This window comes from Hypomesus nipponensis, chromosome 17 (genome assembly GCF_054491055.1).
Source record: "Hypomesus nipponensis isolate SF chromosome 17, ASM5449105v1, whole genome shotgun sequence".
Lineage (NCBI taxonomy): Eukaryota > Metazoa > Chordata > Actinopteri > Osmeriformes > Osmeridae > Hypomesus > Hypomesus nipponensis.
In genome coordinates this window covers 20,363,363-20,381,446 of record NC_140377.1, presented here as the reverse complement: position 1 = coordinate 20,381,446, position 18,084 = coordinate 20,363,363, and the positions used below count along the sequence as shown (strand labels likewise).

Here is an 18,084-nt window from a genome sequence, read left to right as displayed (position 1 = left end):
AATGTCATTTTGTAATCAGATTCTTTCAGAAATTCAGATTTTTATTATTTACTTTTGCTAATTAGAAATGATCAACCCATAATCATTATTGTTGTATACTTTTCAAAAGCCTGATGTGTAAATAAAAAGGTTAAACTTAACAATAGCTATTAAAACGTATCCACGGAGGAATTTGACTCTGAAAGTTTGGTGTCAAAATTAAGACTTTAATTAGACAATCAAAAAAACATGATCATGAAACTATAAACACTAGTATCACTAATAAAGTAAAAAATAAAACAAAAAATACGGTATCATTCTTGCCTGTCTTGCTTGTTCTGGTTATTGATCTTCTGCTGTACATTCTATGCGCACTATCTGGTGTATTTAGCGTGACGTACAGTGAATGAAATATAATGTAATGTCCTCAGACAGGTCTTTCCAAAGCATAGGCAAGAAAGTCTTCAATATGTCATTTGTTGGACATAGTCAGTGTGGGCTGCTTAGATCTTCTCTCCTGTGTGGATCCTGCAGTGAGCTCTGAGATTGCCAGGCTGGCTAAAAGTTTTACCACAGAGGTCACAGCTGTAGGGCTTCTCTCCAGTGTGTATTCTGCGGTGAACTGTGACACCGCTAGCATGGCTAAAGTTTTTACTACAAAGGTCACAGCTGTAGGGCTTCTCTCCAGTGTGGATCCTGCTATGAGACCTGAAATGGTCGGCCCGGCTAAAGGATTTACCACAAAGGTCACAGCTGTAGGGCTTCTCTCCGGTGTGGATCCTGCTATGAGCTCTGAAAGTCCCAGCATGGCTAAAGCTTTTACCACAGATGTCACAGCTGTAGGGCTTCTCTCCAGTGTGGATTCTGCTGTGAACTGTTAAATCCCCAGTCAGTCTGAAGGTTTTACCACAGAGGTCACAGCTGTAGGGCTTCTCTCCAGTGTGGATCCTGCTATGAGCTCTGAAAGTGTCAGCCCGGCTAAAGGTTTTACCACAGAGGTCACAGCTGTAGGGCTTCTCTCCAGTGTGGATCCTGCTGTGAACTGTTAAATCCCCAGTCAGTCTGAAGGTTTTACCACAGAGGTCACAGCTGTAGGGCTTCTCTCCAGTGTGAATTCTGCAGTGAGCTGTGAAATGGTGAGCAAGGCTAAAGTTTTTACCACAAAGGTCACAGCTGTAAGGCTTCTCTCCAGTGTGGATCCTGCTATGAGCTCTGAAATTCCCAGCATGGCTAAAGCTTTTACCACAGAGGTCACAGTTGTAGGGCTTTTCTTTAGTGTGGATCCTCATGTGCTTCTTGAGGTTCCTGGATGAGGAAAGGCTCTTCCCACATGTATCACTGTGATGTGTCTCCATGACTCAGCTCTCTCTTTGTTCTCTGTCTGGTCTCTCTGGATCCTGTATCAAGTCTCTGGAAGCTTGTTTCTCTCTGGTTGATCCTCTGTCTGCTGTTTCTGGTTGAGTCTCTCTCTGTAGTCTCTCTTGTTGAGTCTCTGCAGTCTCTATGGGTTAAGTGTCTGTAGTCTTTCTGGAGCCTTTAAGGAGTCTTCTCTGTCTGGTCTCCGCCCATGATCGAGTGTGATTGGCCAGTAGGAGATATGCATTTTTCATATATAATTACATATTTTGTCTGTCATAATGGGTCACTTTGCATATGTAATGTTGATCATTTGGTGAGAGGTACTATGGTGTAATATAATTGATATTCAAATAACTTTCCAATCAGATGCACTAACTAATTCTTTAATTCAGTTAAATAAAACATAGAGTGTTTGAAAACCACAGTGTAAATGTATTCATGTGAGTTACTGTATTTGTTTTGGGCTTTTCATAGATGACAAAGGCTCCTCCCAGAGTGCTGCTCATGAGTGGGAACCCCTTCTGTGATGAATGTGAAATCTGACTACACATGGATGGAAAGGACATTGCAAAGGTAGAGGACATCTCAGTGGGAGTTGGCGCCCTACTGGAGATCTATTTCATCTTGGGAGTTAAATATGCAGAGAATGTAAAGAACACTCTAATTTGCATGTAGTGAATGGCTGGTAACAAATCAAATGATAAAGTACCAATAGGTGTAATTAAAATGGCAAATGTCTTGCTCTAAATGTTTAATGTAATATTTTGTATTCATTGATATTTTTATTATTTATTTTTGCTAATTAGAAATTATCAACTCAGAATCATTATTGCTGTATACTTTTCAAAAGCCTGATATGTAAGTAAAAAGGTTAAACTTAGCAAAATATGATATTAAAACGTATTCATGGAGGAATTTGACTCTGAAAGTATGGTGTTAAATTTAATGAGACAATCAAAAAACATTATCATGAAACAATAAACACTATGATAAAGTAAACAACAATAAAAAAAAAAAAAACGGTATCGTTCTTGCCTGTCTTGCTTGTTCTGGTTATTGATCTTCTGCTGTACATTCTATGTGCACTACCTGGTGTATTTAGCGTGACGTACAGTAAATGAAATATCATGTAATTTCCTCAGACAGGTCTTTCCAAAGCATAGGCAAGAAAGTCTTCAACAGGTCATTTGTTGGACATAAATAGTCAGTGTGGGCTACTTAGTGATTCTCTTCTCTGTGGATCCTGCTGTGAGCTCTGAAATTGCCAGCATGTCTGAAGGTTTGACCACAGAGGTCACAGCTGTAGGGCTTCTCACATTTAGTCATTTAGCAGACGCTCTTATCCAGAGCGACTTACAGTAAATACAGGGACATTCCCCCTGAGGCAAGTAGGGTGAAGTGCCTTGCCAAAGGACACAACGTCCACAAGGTCACAGCTGTAAGGCTTCTCTCCAGTGTGGATCCTGCGGTGAACTGTGAAACTGCTAGCATTGCTAAAGGTTTTACCATACAGGTCACAACTGTAGGGCTTCTCTCCAGTGTGGATCCTGCTGTGGACTTTGAAATTGCAAGCCTGGCTAAAGGTTTGACCACAGATGTCACAGCTGTAGGGCTTCTCTCCTGTGTGGATCCTGCGATGAACTGTCAATTCCCCAGTCTGTTTAAAGGTTTTATCACAGAGGTCACAGCTGTGACAGCTCACTAAAACCGTGAATCGCATACCGCATTAGGACATCATCACCCAGACCATGATTGCCTTGTGATGTCACAATGGTTCAGAAAGGCTATATAAACCGGTGTGCACAGCCACACAGCTCATTAGAAGATTGACACCGGAGAGTGAAGACTATCTACTACAAGAGAGACAACAGGACCAAAAGTAAGACACAGCTAGCTGAGTGAGATGACCTCTCTGAGGGGGAGTCGTCTGGGGGGCGGCAGGCTGTAGCCCCTCCTCTGCCCCACCTGCCTTGGCTGAAGTCTGACAATTTGGTCAAACTTAAACATGGGTCAAGCCCAAAGCCACCCAGTGGTGACTTCTGAGAAGAGACCCAAAAAACTAAAGGGGAAAAAGAAGAATGGATTCTTTCCTTTCTTCAGGTACCATCTGCCAAAGAGCCACCTCCAGGAATTGGATTGGAGCCCCATCGAAAAGGACAAAGACTGTACAGTTAAGCAATAAACCCTGCTAGATTACATCCTATTACTGGTTTTGATGCCCATTTGATATATGTAACGCTCTTATACGCCTAAATAGTTGTACTTAAAATGCCAAAATATTTGATCTTGTGTGTAGGTCATCACACAGTAGTGTGAAGACTGACTGTACCCAAGGGGGGTAGTACATCTCTGGTGGGGTAAATGTTTACATACGTTTGCTAGTTTCATATTGGACTGTCATTATGAACCTCCTCTCTACTGTCCTCTTCCTCCTCAGGTCATGGAGGAGGATGCTGAGGACCTGCTGCCTCAGTTCAGCCCTCTGTCTGGCCCTCTGCTGCTGTGCATGCCAGTGTGGCGTCCTGTAAGTTCTCCTCTGTCTTGGAGCTAAGAGTTTGAGAGGGGCGCATAACGTTTTCACTGAGAACATGGGCATATAACAATAGCTTAGTAATTGTCTTCTTAAAACATTGACAATGTAGCCTACTCTGAACATTTTTTCACGATTTTTTCACAACAATCCCTAAGCTTCTCTAAATGTTCTCTCTGCCATGGCTCCGTCATCCGGGCCTGATGTTGTTCAGCTGACTCGTGCTGGGACGCTGTTAATGACAGAGTTAACATCTCTGGACACTCTGGTAACCATTCACCTTCTCTCATTCCACCTTCTATGTTCTTAGTCCAAATTCTGCAGTCTTCAGGTTGAGAAACCACTGTCTTAGATGCACAGTATTAGTCACCATTGGACAAAGATGGTGACGTTAAAGTCTACCGTTGTTCACTGTCACAGACCTTCTTCATGGCCCCAGTTTGGCTCCATCACATTCCTAAGATCTACCTCACCCGGGCTGGGAAGATGGCATTGGACCTGACACTCAGACGACAGGTGACATCATTCACTACTAATTCAAAGAGTCACCATTATGGAAGACTCACACTGCTTACACCATTTATACATGTATCTCTAAGCCAAAACATTGTAATAAAAATACATATCAAAGGTCACAAGGGTGCAGTACAGTCAAACAGGCACCTAATGTTCTCAAAAGCCGACATAAAGGCCAGCTGCAGTGTCTTCAGCTTTCCACTCAGACTGTATGTCAGTTAGTGATGAGCTCTGTTTAGTTACTAGGTAGACTAAAGGGTTTAAATGGGTTTTTTGAATGTCATGTGTTTCAGATGACCAGCAGAACCTTGCTGCCCTGGAAGTTCAGCCCCCTCTACTGTGGCCCTGTGGTCATTTGGACTGGGGTGAGAGCCATCTTACTTTTACACACAAACACAAAAAAACACAAATACTCACACTTACACATGTATTATCTCAGTTGTTTTTCTGCAAATTTGCTGCAACGTTCTGGAATGTTGAAATGATGATGTCATGAGGAATGGTTCAGTACTGTGTAATTTGGTCCCCATGGAAACATAGTGAACATGGATGGAGTGGCTAGTTCCATTCAGGGGGAGGTCGTTTTCTTGCCCCCCTCTCTCCTGTTCGGAATGTGACAGCCTGGCAGCCTAATGTGTGTATTCCTCTCCCCTGTGAGACTGGAAGAGTAGACACCTCAGCAAGTCATCATTTGAGTGTGTCAATTCAACTGCATGAATAAAAGTATTAATGTCAAAGATACTGTGTTTCTCAGTCTCAGACATCTCAGACATACAAGGTCTGAGATACAGTAGGGTAAGGGTCTGTGGGGTCCTACATCAGTTCCAGAACATTCCACCTCACCCTCTCTTCTCTGTCCATGTTTCTGTAGAGGAGGTTGTCTTCGGATCTGATGAGCTCTGAGAGGAACCATACATCCTCCTACTCGTGGACCAGAGGATTTGGATCTCAGGTACTAAGACAGTAGTCAGCCTTTGCCAACACACCTGCACACCTACCCAAACAAACAGCCTATTGTTGTCATTTGTAACCCCTCCTCCCCACCCCCTCAGAGGGTGCACGTACATAGTCACAGCGTGTGCATGATAAGGGGGGCTGACGCCAGGCTGTGGTGGGCCATGTCTGAGGAGACATCCAGGCTCGGTCCAGATGTAAGTGCAAACACAATCTAACCCTAACCCTAACCCAAGCCACACACAGTCTGACCCAGGTCCCTTCTTCCTCTGTTTGCTGTTGCAGGGATTCCACCACAAGGTGATGGCGGTGACCGGAGTTCAGGTAAGATTCTCCTGAAGTGTGACAGATGGCAACAGTGTGACACCTTCCTGTTCAGGATTGTATCTGAAGCTGTACTCTAGATCAGTTAACGCAGCACTCTGTCAATCATCCCTTCCTTGTATCTCCTTTCCCCTTCAGCTCATTGGCGGCCATGTGAGACAATATCAGTCTCACATGGGTTCTAAGACCACTGGTCTGGCTTACAAAGGGGTGAGAACTGCAACACTAGGATAGATAGATAGTACCTCCCCACATTTGATCCCAACAAGCTGAATCATCCCTTTAGGACTCTTAAAATGTTAAAGGTGTGTGTGTGTGTGTCTCCTTCTTGTCCACCAGCAAGCTGATGTAACCATCACGGAGGCCAGCATGGTGGTGGGTCCAGATGGGATTCTGCACATCAGAGCCAGAACCTCCTGGGGGTCCAGAAACGCCTGCGACGAGGAGTCGGAGGAGGACCAGGCCCCCTCTGAGGAGGAGAACCATGTGGACTGGACCAAGGACCAGGGCCAGGACTGGGTCCCCTCTGAGGAAGAGAATGATCAGGACTGGACCAAGGACCAGGGCCAGGACTCCTCTGAGGAGGAGAAGGATCAGGACAGGACCAAGGACCAGGGCCAGGACTGGCTCCCCTCTGAGGAGGATGACGATCAGGACAGGACCAAGGACCAGGGCCAGGACTGGCTCCCCTCTGAGGAGGATGATTATCAGGACTGGACCAAGGACCAGGGCCAGGACTGGCTCCCCTCTGAGGAGGATGATGATCAGGACTGGACCAAGGACCAGGGCCAGGACTGGCTTCCCTCTGAGGAGGATGATGATCAGGACTGGACCAAGGACCAGGGCCAGGACTGGGAGCATGGGACCCATTTCCCTGCAAAATGGGAAAATGAAATGGAATTCCTCAAGTTAGTACAATTCCTCAACAGGCATATCTTAATTGTTACATTTGACAACACGCCATGCACATGGTACTTCTAAATAGATGCTATAAATACTGCTGTATGCACAGGAATGCATGTTATCAAAGTTGCCCTCATTGCTCTGTAGTTAGCCTGTCCAAGTGAACTTGACTGATCTGTATCTCCATAGGTTCTACTTGAGATACAAGACCGTGGACCAACTGTCCTACAAGGTGGCAGCTCTCAGGCAGGCCTTTACTGTGAGTAGTCTACTATCTAGCTAGCTCCTGTGTGTTGATGTTCTATAAAATGCTAGGTAGTCAACTCCTGTGTGCTGTTAGTAATGATTATTCTAGCTCGTTATCCTGGTCATCCATGTTTGTCCCCAGACGCTGTTTCCTAAGAGCAGAGAGTTCATGTTGGCGCCAGTTCACTGGCTTTTAGCAAGGCTGGCAACAGAAGGGCAGAAGGTATCTGACATATTATCCCTCCACCAACAGTTACTAGACTTTGGGTGACCTTGATATATGTCACCCTGGTAGGGTGTCACCACTTGAACAGTCTACACACATGCTAACTTGGAGATAAATTGAACACACCTTAGAAAACATGGGGTCTGTGTGTGACTGTCTGTGTTCTCCAGGATGAAGAGCAGCTGTTTCAGCAGTACAAAAGGCTGCTGGAGTACACCTCAGACCAAGCCCACCTCGACTCCATCATGCAGGAGCTGGGAGCGGCATCGGTGAGGAGAGGGGGACGAGAGGGGGAAGGGGAGGGAGGGGAGGTGAAGGACAGGATGGATGGTGGGGGAGAGGAGGGCAGGAAAGGAGGAAAAGGGGAGGAAATATTTTTCCCCTTCTGACCTCAGCCCCCCTTATGGTCAGTTCATGCTCATAAAAAGGTGCCAAGCTCACAACATCTTTATTGAGCATTCTCAATGTTTAAATTTGGGCATGGGGTCTGTGACATTACACATTCTTGAAGGTGCGAGACACTTGTATGTGGCAGCAAACTGGTCGGACTGACATTGTTTTTGAAGCACATATCGTCCTCGAAGCCCAGGCAATGTGCACAGTTTAATAACCTGGACACCTCACATCTCCTCTGATCTCATCTCACTTCATCAGAGTGTAAGAGCTAGCTAATAACTTGTGGGAACTCCTTTCAGATTCATCACTTGAACATCATAGATGTGGTGATTGAGCTGGTTATGCTGCGCCTGATCGTGTTTGGCTATCGCCAGTCGTATTTCAAAGTAAGTGCCACGCCTCCCCAGTCCTGCATCACAGGGGTGCAGTGACATCACCATGTCTAGATAGCCACGGAAATCCTTTTCATCTACTCCACGATGCGAGCCAAATCTGACCCAGCCTCCCTCCTTCTCTTGCTCTCTCCCTCCCCTTCTCCCTCTCCCTCCCCCATCCCCAGGGTCCAGACTGCTTCATGCTCCAGCTACATGACCTGGTGGAAGCCTTCCTCCCCCAGGATACAGAGGGAGCCCCAGGGAAAACATACCTGGAGAAATTAAAGGTGTGCTCTCTCTCCTTTTCTCTCTCTTTATCTCTCTCCCCCTCTCTCTCTCCCCCCCCCCCTCTCTGTCTCTCTCTCTCTCTCTCTCACTCTTTCTCTCTCGTTCAAGATACCCACAGTGTTTGTTTGGCCCCTCAACCTTTGTGCACTCCTGTTGTCTACAGGAAACCTTCTTGGACTTCCTGGACAACATCTTGGGTTTCCCAGAAGCCCTCTACTCCTGCCAGAGCGACTTGGTGCCCAAACTAATGCACCATCTTGGGACCATGTTTTCCAAACTGCTCAGGGTGGATGAGGACTTGACTGAGGACCAGGACCAGGACTCCTCTAAGGAGGAGGAGAAAGACATGACTCTGGACCCGGACTGGGACAAGGACTGGGACTGGGACCAGGGTCAAGATGGATGCCCGGACCCAGATTGTGGAGGATTTGAGATGGAGTCTGCTGGCTTGGAAAAGGCCAGTGGAATTTACAGCTCCAGCCTCATAAACACAAGCTTAGATGAAAGACTTGAGATGGAGTCTCCTGGCTTGGAAAAGGCCGGTGGGACCCAATCCTCTTCATCCTCCCACACCTCCTCCACCTTCAGGTACTCCTTGGCTCGGGCCCTCAGCCCAGAGGGAAATAATCTGGGGCTGCTCGGAAAGGCCGACCCCCCAATCCTCCGGACATGGTTCACACTGGTAAGATGAAAACAACACCACACTGGCACTAGGTAGAACTGACCTGAGCTGAGTCAGCGATAAGAAGGGACGACATGTGACAATCTCAACGAATCTGTTTGTTCTCACTTCCAAACCCAGAAGAAAGGGAGGACATCTCTCAAGGACGGACAGACTGGGGCTGCCAAGGGCAGAAAGAGCAGGAGAATGTTTAAGAAACACAACAAAGTGTCTCCCCTCAGCTTTGAACGTAAGATCCTGACTGCACAATGGCTCATTTAGGTTTTCCCACTGTAGTTGGCCCTCTGCAGTTGGCCCCCCATCTCACACACACGGACACACACACACACAATTTTTAAGTGAGAGGTCACAGTGCTGAAGTTCCATGTGATGTCATATCCTGTTGTGTGATGCTGTTTCCTGTCCAGGTCCAGACCTTGGCGAGTCCTTCATTGTAGAAAGAGAAGAAAAGAAGAAGACAAAGTCCATGAAAGCCTTCTTCCAAGGGATCTCTGTAGCTCTTTCCAGGGCTTTCTGCTTCGGCTGCATGAAGGACATTCACCAGTAGAGGGAGCCACCTGCTCACTCAACTGGTTGCAGCGGCAGAGAGAGAATCTGTCACTTTGTCAACACCCGTAGCTATGTCCATACGGGATAGATAGATAAGAAATAGATAAGATAGATAAGATAACATAGATAGATAAGATAGATAAGAGATAGTGTGGCATCACGAGAGGACGTGTGGTGGAGGGGCGATATGTGGCTCTCTTGGAGTGGCTACTCGGGCCCAAGATGGCTGCCGAGAGGACTACACCTCCCAGAAGGCACCACGCCGCCAGGTGCACCTGCCTCAGTCCCCTGATTGAGGTGGGAGCTCAGGTGGGGGAGGGAGATAGAACAAAAGGCAGGACCCACCGACCAAAAGAGAGAGAGCGTACCTGACGCAAACAGAGGTCAATGCCAGAAGAACTTTGAGTGGAAGATACCTGGTAGGATCCAATTCGAGGAGCAACTTTTTGTTTTCAACAAAACTTTTATGTTTTGCTTCCTGACCTAAGTTTTTTGTTGGTGAATAAACCGGATTCCTTGTTTTGAACCCACTTTTGCCTGCTCTGTCCGGTTTTGACGCACTGCCCTACACCCTGCACAGTGGTCTAGCCTCTCATGCTGCCACAATAGATAGATAAATAGATAGTTAAATAGATTGATACATAGCTAAGATAGATAAGAGATAGATTGATAGAAAAGCGATAGATAGATACATAGATAGATGAGAGATATATAATACCAAGATACTGCATACCGGAATCTATCCACTTGAACTGAAATGCATTATTAATTGTTGGAAGACAGATTCTAGATACTGGCATCACTTCAGACTTATGCCAATTAATATTGAAGCCTGTTATTTCCGAGAAGGTTTCCATAATTTCCAAGAGCTTGGGAGCTGAGGAGACAGGATCTACAGACAGCCAGAGGATGTCATCAGCATAAAGGAACAACTTATGCTCCCTTCCTCCTGCTTTTATTCCATGGATGCTTGTATCTTATCTGATTGCAAGTGGCTCAAGAAATAGAATAAACTAGAGAGGGTACAATTTCTGGGGAAATTGTAGGGTGTGCTTGCTTGCTTCAGTTGCAGGTGGGTCAGTTTTCCCTTATTGTGATATTTCAAGCATTTAGCCAACTCATATTGCATAATTCACTAAGTCGTCTAGTTTACCAAGCACACGATTGACATTCAACGTTGAAATGCTGCTTGGCAGTCACTCGCTAGCAATACAGTAAATGTGTAGTGGCCATAACCGAGCGAATGTTACTGAAGTGCTGTACAGTACTGTACCCATAGCCTAGTTGACAAGATCATGCAACATCTAGTCAGCGTATCTGATTCCTTGCATCATGCAGTGTAAAAGCTGTATTTTGATCGAGACAGGAGCACCTATATTCATATCAATAATGATCGATATTGTAATAGGAATGGGCGATATAAACGATATGCAATATAAACGATAAAAATTGGCCTACGATAGAGATTTAAATTATATTGCACTGTCGCGATAATGCATGTAGGATGCAATCCACCCGCGAAATTTAGAGAGACGAGCTGCAACTGAGTCATCGCAGCTCGTCTTGAGTCATCGCAGCTCGTCTTGAGTCATCGCAGCTCGTCTTGTGTCATCGCAGCTCGTCTTGTGTCATCGCAGCTCGTTGAGTCAACGCAGCTCGTCTTGAATCATCTTGAGTAGCTATGGCTGAAAGTGAAAGCTGGTGAAAAAGACCGGTGCAACATCCATTATTCGGACTTGATTCGGATTTAAGACGTCCAACGATCAGCAGTAAACTACTGGGGAGGGTCGTTACACATAAGCTTTTTTTAAATGTAATATATAGGTATTATATCCTCTCCTACTCTTTCTTAAAAGCCTAACGAATCTATCTCTTTCTCTCCCTCACACTGTCTTTCTGCTTGAGCAGCACTGGTTGAAACCCCAAACCATTGTAAACAATTTCTGTATATATCATATGCAGGTAGCAACGCTAGTGCTAAATAAGTATTTGGTCGGCTACATGACGCCGGGTAAGTAGGGCTCGTGAGACAGCTCACCAAAAGAACGATGGGGAACCCACTTGTTTAGCATATGAAGACATGTTCGTAGGTACCTAGCGAAAAGTCACCTCAACTTTCCTAGACTTGTAGCTACGGTAGCCAATAATGCTGAAGACTCGCTGACATTGCATAGCGTCGTTGCTAGCGTGTGCTGACGTTATGACTGTGTGTGCGTGTGTATGTGAGTAACATAGGGAGAGCAGGGAAAGGAAATGCAGCTGAACTAATACGCTGCTTGTTAAAAAAATTATAACGAAACGCACTATGTGGCGGCCGGTGTTGATTCTGTGGCGCACCGCCACAAATTAGTGTGTGGGGAAACACTGGGGTCTATGTAACCTGTTCTGAAATGGTTCTATTATAATTTATGTATGATATGTATCGTTATCGCAAGAGGCTGCAATGTATATCGCAATATGGATTTTAGGCCATATCGCCCATCCCTATATTGTAAGTACATGAACCCAAGTCTGAACACGTGTCCATGACACCGTTTTACACAAACTACAACAGTGACCTTAGAGAACTACAACTCTGTATAAACTTCTCTGTATCTAACACGCCCCCGAGCGTGGAGCACTGTGGGAAGGCAAGCGGTGCAGAGCGTTAAAAACCCTGTAGTGGACACGCGTCACTGGCAGTATTTCAGATGGAATTGTGATTCAAATAGTACCGTCTGCTAACTGAAAAAAAAGTCCCCCAAAACGTAAATAAGTTCTATATTAATTTAAGGGGACATGGCTAATTCAAAAGCAGTTTGCTAGAGGCAAGCTAGCTGCCGTTGCTATCCACACTCCACTGATTGTTTGAAAGCGCAGGAAATTAGAACGTTTCTTTTTTAAGGGATAATTAAGCAATAAGCCCCAAGAGGCCGTGGTTTGCGCTGATTTTAGAACAAGTAATGGAAGTTGTTAGGCACGAGAAGTTTTTGCCAGTTTTGTTTCGCCATGAAGGGGCTATTTCCCCGATAATGACCGGCGTTCTATACATTATCCCGCTTATTACACGGCTACTTGCCAACAAAAATAACTTAACACAGTGTGTCCTTTTACAATGTAGGCCTATTTGTTACCATTCGTATTGCTGATCAGCAGAGAAATAGTTTGCTTCCCTTGACAGCGGTCAAATATGCATAGCAACGGTCAAATATGAGAAAAATGTTCACCGCAGAACGTTGGGAAGCCCCATTCAAGTGATTGGAGAATTCTACAGCATTAAGAACAGCCGTGTAATAAATAATAAAGTTTAGCCATAGCTGTGGCATTGAAGACGTACTGTAGCCTACTACACTGCCAGTGGGCGAGCAGAGTCTGTGACTCTGTGGCTAACGTCAAAACAAGACGCAGTCTCACTCAACTTCCGAGTTTAAACTTGGATTTAAACTATTTGTAAATTTACACAAATAACTAACTATGCGGACCCGCTGGCTGTCTTCGCAATCGCCATATCTTTAAAACACTGCTGTCCATTTAGATGTAGAATTGACCCTGGTACGAAATTAAGAAAATACTCACCAGACGCAGATCGACAGTTTGACTGAGTGTCAACACTGTTGACTTGTTGCTGCTGCAATCGTCATTGGAGGCTGACAGGCTCTCACGTAGCAAACAAATCAATGTTTTTACAGCAACCTATATTAAAATCTCACCACCTGGCTGTTTTCACAATAGTCATATCGTCATAACATTTCCCTCTTTCAGTTTTTTCGTGTAAAATTGAACTATAAAATTAGCTACAAAAAATACTACTATGACGCTTTCTAGCATGGTTGCCGCCTAAAAGACGAGGCGGTCTCACGGGCGACCTGCACTTGCTCTTTTAAAGACTGTCACCGAGATTGCAGTTCCACTCACAATCGCTTTCTCTACAAAGGCAAATTGTTTTGATTTTTTGGGGGTGGTATTTTTCACTCGTAATCCAAGCTCCAATTTGCGTGCTAGAAAGTCTTTATCAAGTAGTGATGTGTCGTTCGCGAACGATTTGTTCATTTTGAACGAATCCTTATAAGGACTCGGGATTAACGAGTCCTCTCAACGAGTGATTTGTTCATTTCCCGACTCGGTATTTCTACGAGTCTTTGGATCATTTTTCACGTGACTTGCATAGGCTCTGTAGCTAGAGGAAACGAACGATTCGTTCATTTCCCGACTCGGTCTTTCTACTAGTCTTTGGATCATTTTTCACGTGACCTGCATAGGCTCTCTAGCTAGAGGAAACGAACGACTCGTTCATTTGCCGACTCGTCTTTCTACGAGTCTTTGGATCTTTTTTTTCACGTGACCCGCATTGTATTTTTTAGTAGAGGAAACAGTTTCCTTATTCCTTTCGCGTGGCTGCTGTTTTAGTAAGACGTGAATGATATTCGCTCAAGTCATCATACTGACTGGTTTTGTTATTTTCACTTTACATTACACTTAGTGCAGTGTAATTGTTTGACGTGATAATTAAATGCTAGTATGATAGACATGGCCAAATCATACAAACTCATGATACATTATTTTAATGCAGGAATTTCTTTGAAATAGTATCTGCTGGTGCACATGTCATGCACTAACCTACATGAGAATATCGTACGTGTTTGCAGTGGACGTATGCTATTCATACGCCTCGTTGAAATGAACGAATGACTCGAAAAAAGATTTGTTCATTTCACAGAACGAAATTAAAAAAAACGAATCAGTAAAATTAACCGAACTTCCCATCCTCACTATCAAGTTGTATCCATGCGTCGTTGCTAACGTGTGTTGACGTAGCTAGCACAGGTTACCCTTCGTCGACAAAAGGCACTAAACTGTGCAACGGACTGTAAATCCAAATACAAGTAACGCAATCGAGACCAAGACGAACATTTTGACACAGGCATTGTCTATGTAGTCCAAATATTGACTGATCCTTAGGGGGGCAAAAATAACTAGAAAAGGCTGTTCCTGCGAAACAGCAGTGAGAATGCTGAAAACCTGAATGGGGATAGCTGACCATGCTAAAAAAGCTGACATTTTTTTTTTTTTTTAAGTTATAAGCTGAAGCTTCAAAGTGCCCAAAAGGTATTTTAAATAGGGGCTGGACCTGGACAAAGGCATAAAACTACAGAAAAGAGAAGAAGAAAAATGCAAAACAAAAAGTGAACAAAATCAGAAAGAAGAGAAACAGTGCATAAAAATGTGAAAATTTAGCAGAATTTTTTTTGCTGGAGTTTTAAAAGGCCTGAAATGTATGTTAGAAAGGACCTGCAGCAAGATGAAGGCAGAAAAGTACGGAAAAGAGAAAAAAGATGCAAAAGTACTGGCAGTTGGAAGATACTGCTGTGAAAGGTATTTTTGAAAGGACCTGGAGCAAGATGAAGGCAGATAACAGAAGAAAATAAGAAAAATGCTAAACAAAAAGTGGAAAATTTCAGAAAGATGAGCTGCAGGAAAATGTGAAGATTTAGCAGACAACCAGTTGCTGAAGTCTGGGTGAACGAATTTGAAGGTAAAAGGACAACACTGGAATTACTTGAACTTGCTGGAAAAACGTAGCAACCGTTGGTCATTGGCAACATTTCGAACCTATAATCTAGGTATCAGTTTCAAGACAGAGGAGAAACTAATCATGTGTGCCTGCACACAGTCCTGTCCAGACACTTAATTTAAGATTACATCAAAATAATAATTCATAGTGCAGGGTTGCCAATGTTGTCGTTGTCCCTGGTGAGTTTTTTAATAGTAAATAACAAGATCATGCTACATCCAACCAGCGGATCATTTCATGCAAGTGTGTCAAAGTGGTATGTATTAACACCGTAGGCTTGAATAATAACCGAAGGCGTGAAGCTAGAGGATTCAATTGAAAATTTCCTACATAAGCTAGATTTACTACTTCAAATTGAAAACGGAGAAAATATTTAAGAGTAAAGACAAGTTATTTTACATCTGTGTTCAATATCGTCAATTAAAAGTAACAACTTTTCAGTTACCAAGCGTTTGTTCGTAGGATTAACGCCAGCTGCAGCAAACACTTAACTTCCCCAGCCCTGGTTTGGCTGTTCGTGACGGTCAGCTATGACAGTCGAGCCTCGATTTTTGCAGACTTCTGTAAAACTTGCTAAAATAAAAACGAACTAGCTATATTATGTACACTTTAAGCTCAATGTACATACCTTGTTTGGCCAATTTGGTCGATTGTGGAAACAAAGTTGAACCGTTTTTATTTACGGAGAGCCATCGGGCTAGCTCGATTATGAGAAATGTAGCTAGAATCCACACCTCAAACAAGTTAACCAAGACGCAAACTCTACGGACCCAAGACTGCCAAAACATTTGATATCCTTTAAGTGTCTATGCGGTCAGAAATACAACTCTTTTGGCAGTTTCCAAAACGTCACCCAATTCTGCTTTCATGGTGGGTGTCTGTTTGGTTGCCACGGTGATGGTGCAGCTGTGATCGCTAAAGGCCGATTTATACATCTGCGTTTTTACGCACACGCACACGAGGAACCCTCCGTCAAAAAATGGCCTCTGCGTGTCCACGCAGAGCCCTCGGAGAGCTCTGCGTGCGCCTTCTGATTTTCCTGACTGTCCGTCTGTCCGTGCGTCTTTTTACGGATACCCCTTGGCTATGATTGGTCCGTATTAAGAACCGTTTTGCGTCAGGGGTGGGGGCGGGGTTGCCGCGACCAACAAGAGAACATAATCCTTTGACCGCCATTGTTGTAAGTTTTTACAACTCTTATTTCAGCTAAACAGTACATGTAAATCAGCATCTGAATTAAAATGTGACGAGAAATGGGCAGTGTAGTTGCTGAAAATGTGCTTATTTTATTGATGAAATGGTTCATTTGTTCATCTGCTCCGACCTTTCGATAACCTAGCTAGCATCGCAGTGCAGCGTCATCTACTGTTCTGGCGGTGAATTGTTTTCAACACGCAGAGCCAACGGAGTAATATAAATTCAACCAGTCCGTCCGACTCCGTCCGACTCCGTGCGTGCGTCAGTCCGTTAACGGAGACGCAGAAGTATAAATCGGCCTTAACGAGCTGGCCAGAGAGAATAAGAAATGTAGCTGGAATCCACACCTCAAACAAGTTAACCTAGACGCAAAACTATACTACAGAGGAATTTGTTTGACAATTTAGTTGAAATCAGAAAAAGAGCAGTGCCACTCTGCTGGCTGCTCAATCATAAAAATCAAGAAGGAGCTACATTTTTCATGTATTTAAAACTGTCACAATTCAAAATTGGCTGAATATATTTGAAAAAGGGAATATTTGGGAATAGCTGAATGTCTTGTGAACATCTTTAAGGTTGAATGGTGTCTCTAGCTGAAAGTATGCTGAAGTAGTTAAGTTTGAAAGAGGAGGAAGCTTTTTTATTGATTTTAAAGGATTAACCATTACTTTTAAAGGGAGAATAATTTGCACAAAAACCTTAATATTTAAAAAAGTATAAAAGTGAGAAATACCAAAACAAAAAGCACACATCTCCTGAAGGAGATGAATGAAGACAATTTTTTTTATTGCTGAAAATACAGAAATGAGAAAATACCCGCAAGTTGAAGGCTGAAATAAATTTATAAAATGTGTGAGTCCCACAAAAGAGGCAGTGTGGAAGCCACGGTGATGGTGCAGCTATGATTGCCAACGCGCTGAGGGCAGAGAATAACAGAAATTAAGCTAGAATCCACACCTCAAACAAGTTAACCTAGACGCAAAACTGTACGTCCAATCCATAAAATATGAATATTTTCCGAGACCCAAGACTCTGCCGAAACCAGAGATATTCTTTATATGTCTGTGCAGTCAGAAATAGACTCTACCTGCAGTTTCGAAAACGTGTTCCTTTTCGTTTCCTGGTGTGTGTTTGTTTGGTTGCCATGGCAATGGAGCAGCTGTGCTCGCTAACGAGCTGGGCAGAGAGAAAAACCAAAATTTACCTAGCATCCACACCTCAAACAAGTTAACCTGGACGCAAAACTGTACGTCCAATCCAAAGAATATGGATATTGTCCGAGACCCAAGACTCTGCCGAAACCAGAGATGTCCTTTATATGTCAGTGCGGTCATAAATACGACTCTACCTGCAGTTTTAAAATCGTCTTCATTTCGGCCTTCTCTGACAAATTTTACCCACCTCTCTAAGGTATAACTTGTTTCTGTAAGTTAAACTATATGAACGTCAGAGGAATTTGTTTGACAATTTAGTTGAATATCAGAAAAAGAGCAGCAATCATAAAAATCAAGAAGGAGCTACATTTTTCATGTATTTCAAACTGTCACAATTCAAAATTGTCTGAATATATTTGAAAAAGCTGAATCATTTGGGAATAGCTGAATGTCTTGTGAACGTTTTAAAGGTTAAATGGTGTCTCTAGCTGAAAGTATGCTGAAGTCATTAAGTTTGAAAGAGGATGAAGCTTTTTAATGATTTGAAAGGATTTACCATTACTTTAAATGGGAGAATAATATGCACAAAAACCTTAATTCTTTAAAAAGTGTAAAAGTGAGAAAAACCAAAAGTCATAGCCATCATCTCCTGAAGGACCTGAACATTTTGATACAAAAATTGTAGGAATCGGTGAAAGTATGCAGGACTAGTTAAAGGCCAAAAAATGGCGGAAGAACTGAGAAGTTGAAAAGCAATAGTGAGAATGCTGAACAGCATTCTCACAATAAATACAAATAAATATATATGTGAGATTACAATGGTTTGTGCTGCCGAAGGCAAGCACACCCCAATAAT

At 43.6% G+C, this 18,084-nt stretch overlaps 2 protein-coding genes across 3 annotated transcripts in view; one reads left to right on the top strand and one right to left on the bottom strand.

Moving 5' to 3' along the window:
* Window positions 1-3,035, bottom strand: part of LOC146253958 (uncharacterized) — a 46,756-nt gene extending 43,721 nt beyond the window's left edge. Inside the window, exon 1 of the mRNA XM_084677663.1 lies at window positions 810-3,035. Within this exon, the coding sequence (XP_084533789.1) occupies window positions 810-1,334 (525 nt within the window). The 5' untranslated portion in view covers window positions 1,335-3,035. The remainder of the gene's footprint in view (window positions 1-809) is intronic.
* A 40-nt stretch (window positions 3,036-3,075) lies between these two features.
* On the top strand, window positions 3,076-10,774 carry LOC146253957 (uncharacterized). Of its 2 annotated transcripts, none has more exons than XM_084677202.1 (18): window positions 3,076-3,508; window positions 3,776-3,862; window positions 4,083-4,136; window positions 4,289-4,384; window positions 4,678-4,749; window positions 5,256-5,336; window positions 5,437-5,535; window positions 5,624-5,662; window positions 5,801-5,872; window positions 6,002-6,570; window positions 6,755-6,824; window positions 6,954-7,034; window positions 7,208-7,306; window positions 7,733-7,819; window positions 7,993-8,094; window positions 8,259-8,777; window positions 8,898-9,006; window positions 9,185-10,774. In XM_084677202.1, the coding sequence occupies exons 1-18, from the start codon at window positions 3,344-3,346 to the stop codon at window positions 9,322-9,324; spliced, it is 2,541 nt and encodes an 846-aa protein (XP_084533328.1). In that variant the 5' UTR covers window positions 3,076-3,343; the 3' UTR covers window positions 9,325-10,774. The 2 variants fall into 2 exon arrangements, with proteins under 2 accessions (XP_084533328.1, XP_084533329.1); XM_084677203.1 differs by having other exon boundaries at window positions 3,398-3,508; window positions 3,635-3,862.
* The last annotated feature ends 7,310 nt before the right edge of the window (window positions 10,775-18,084 follow it).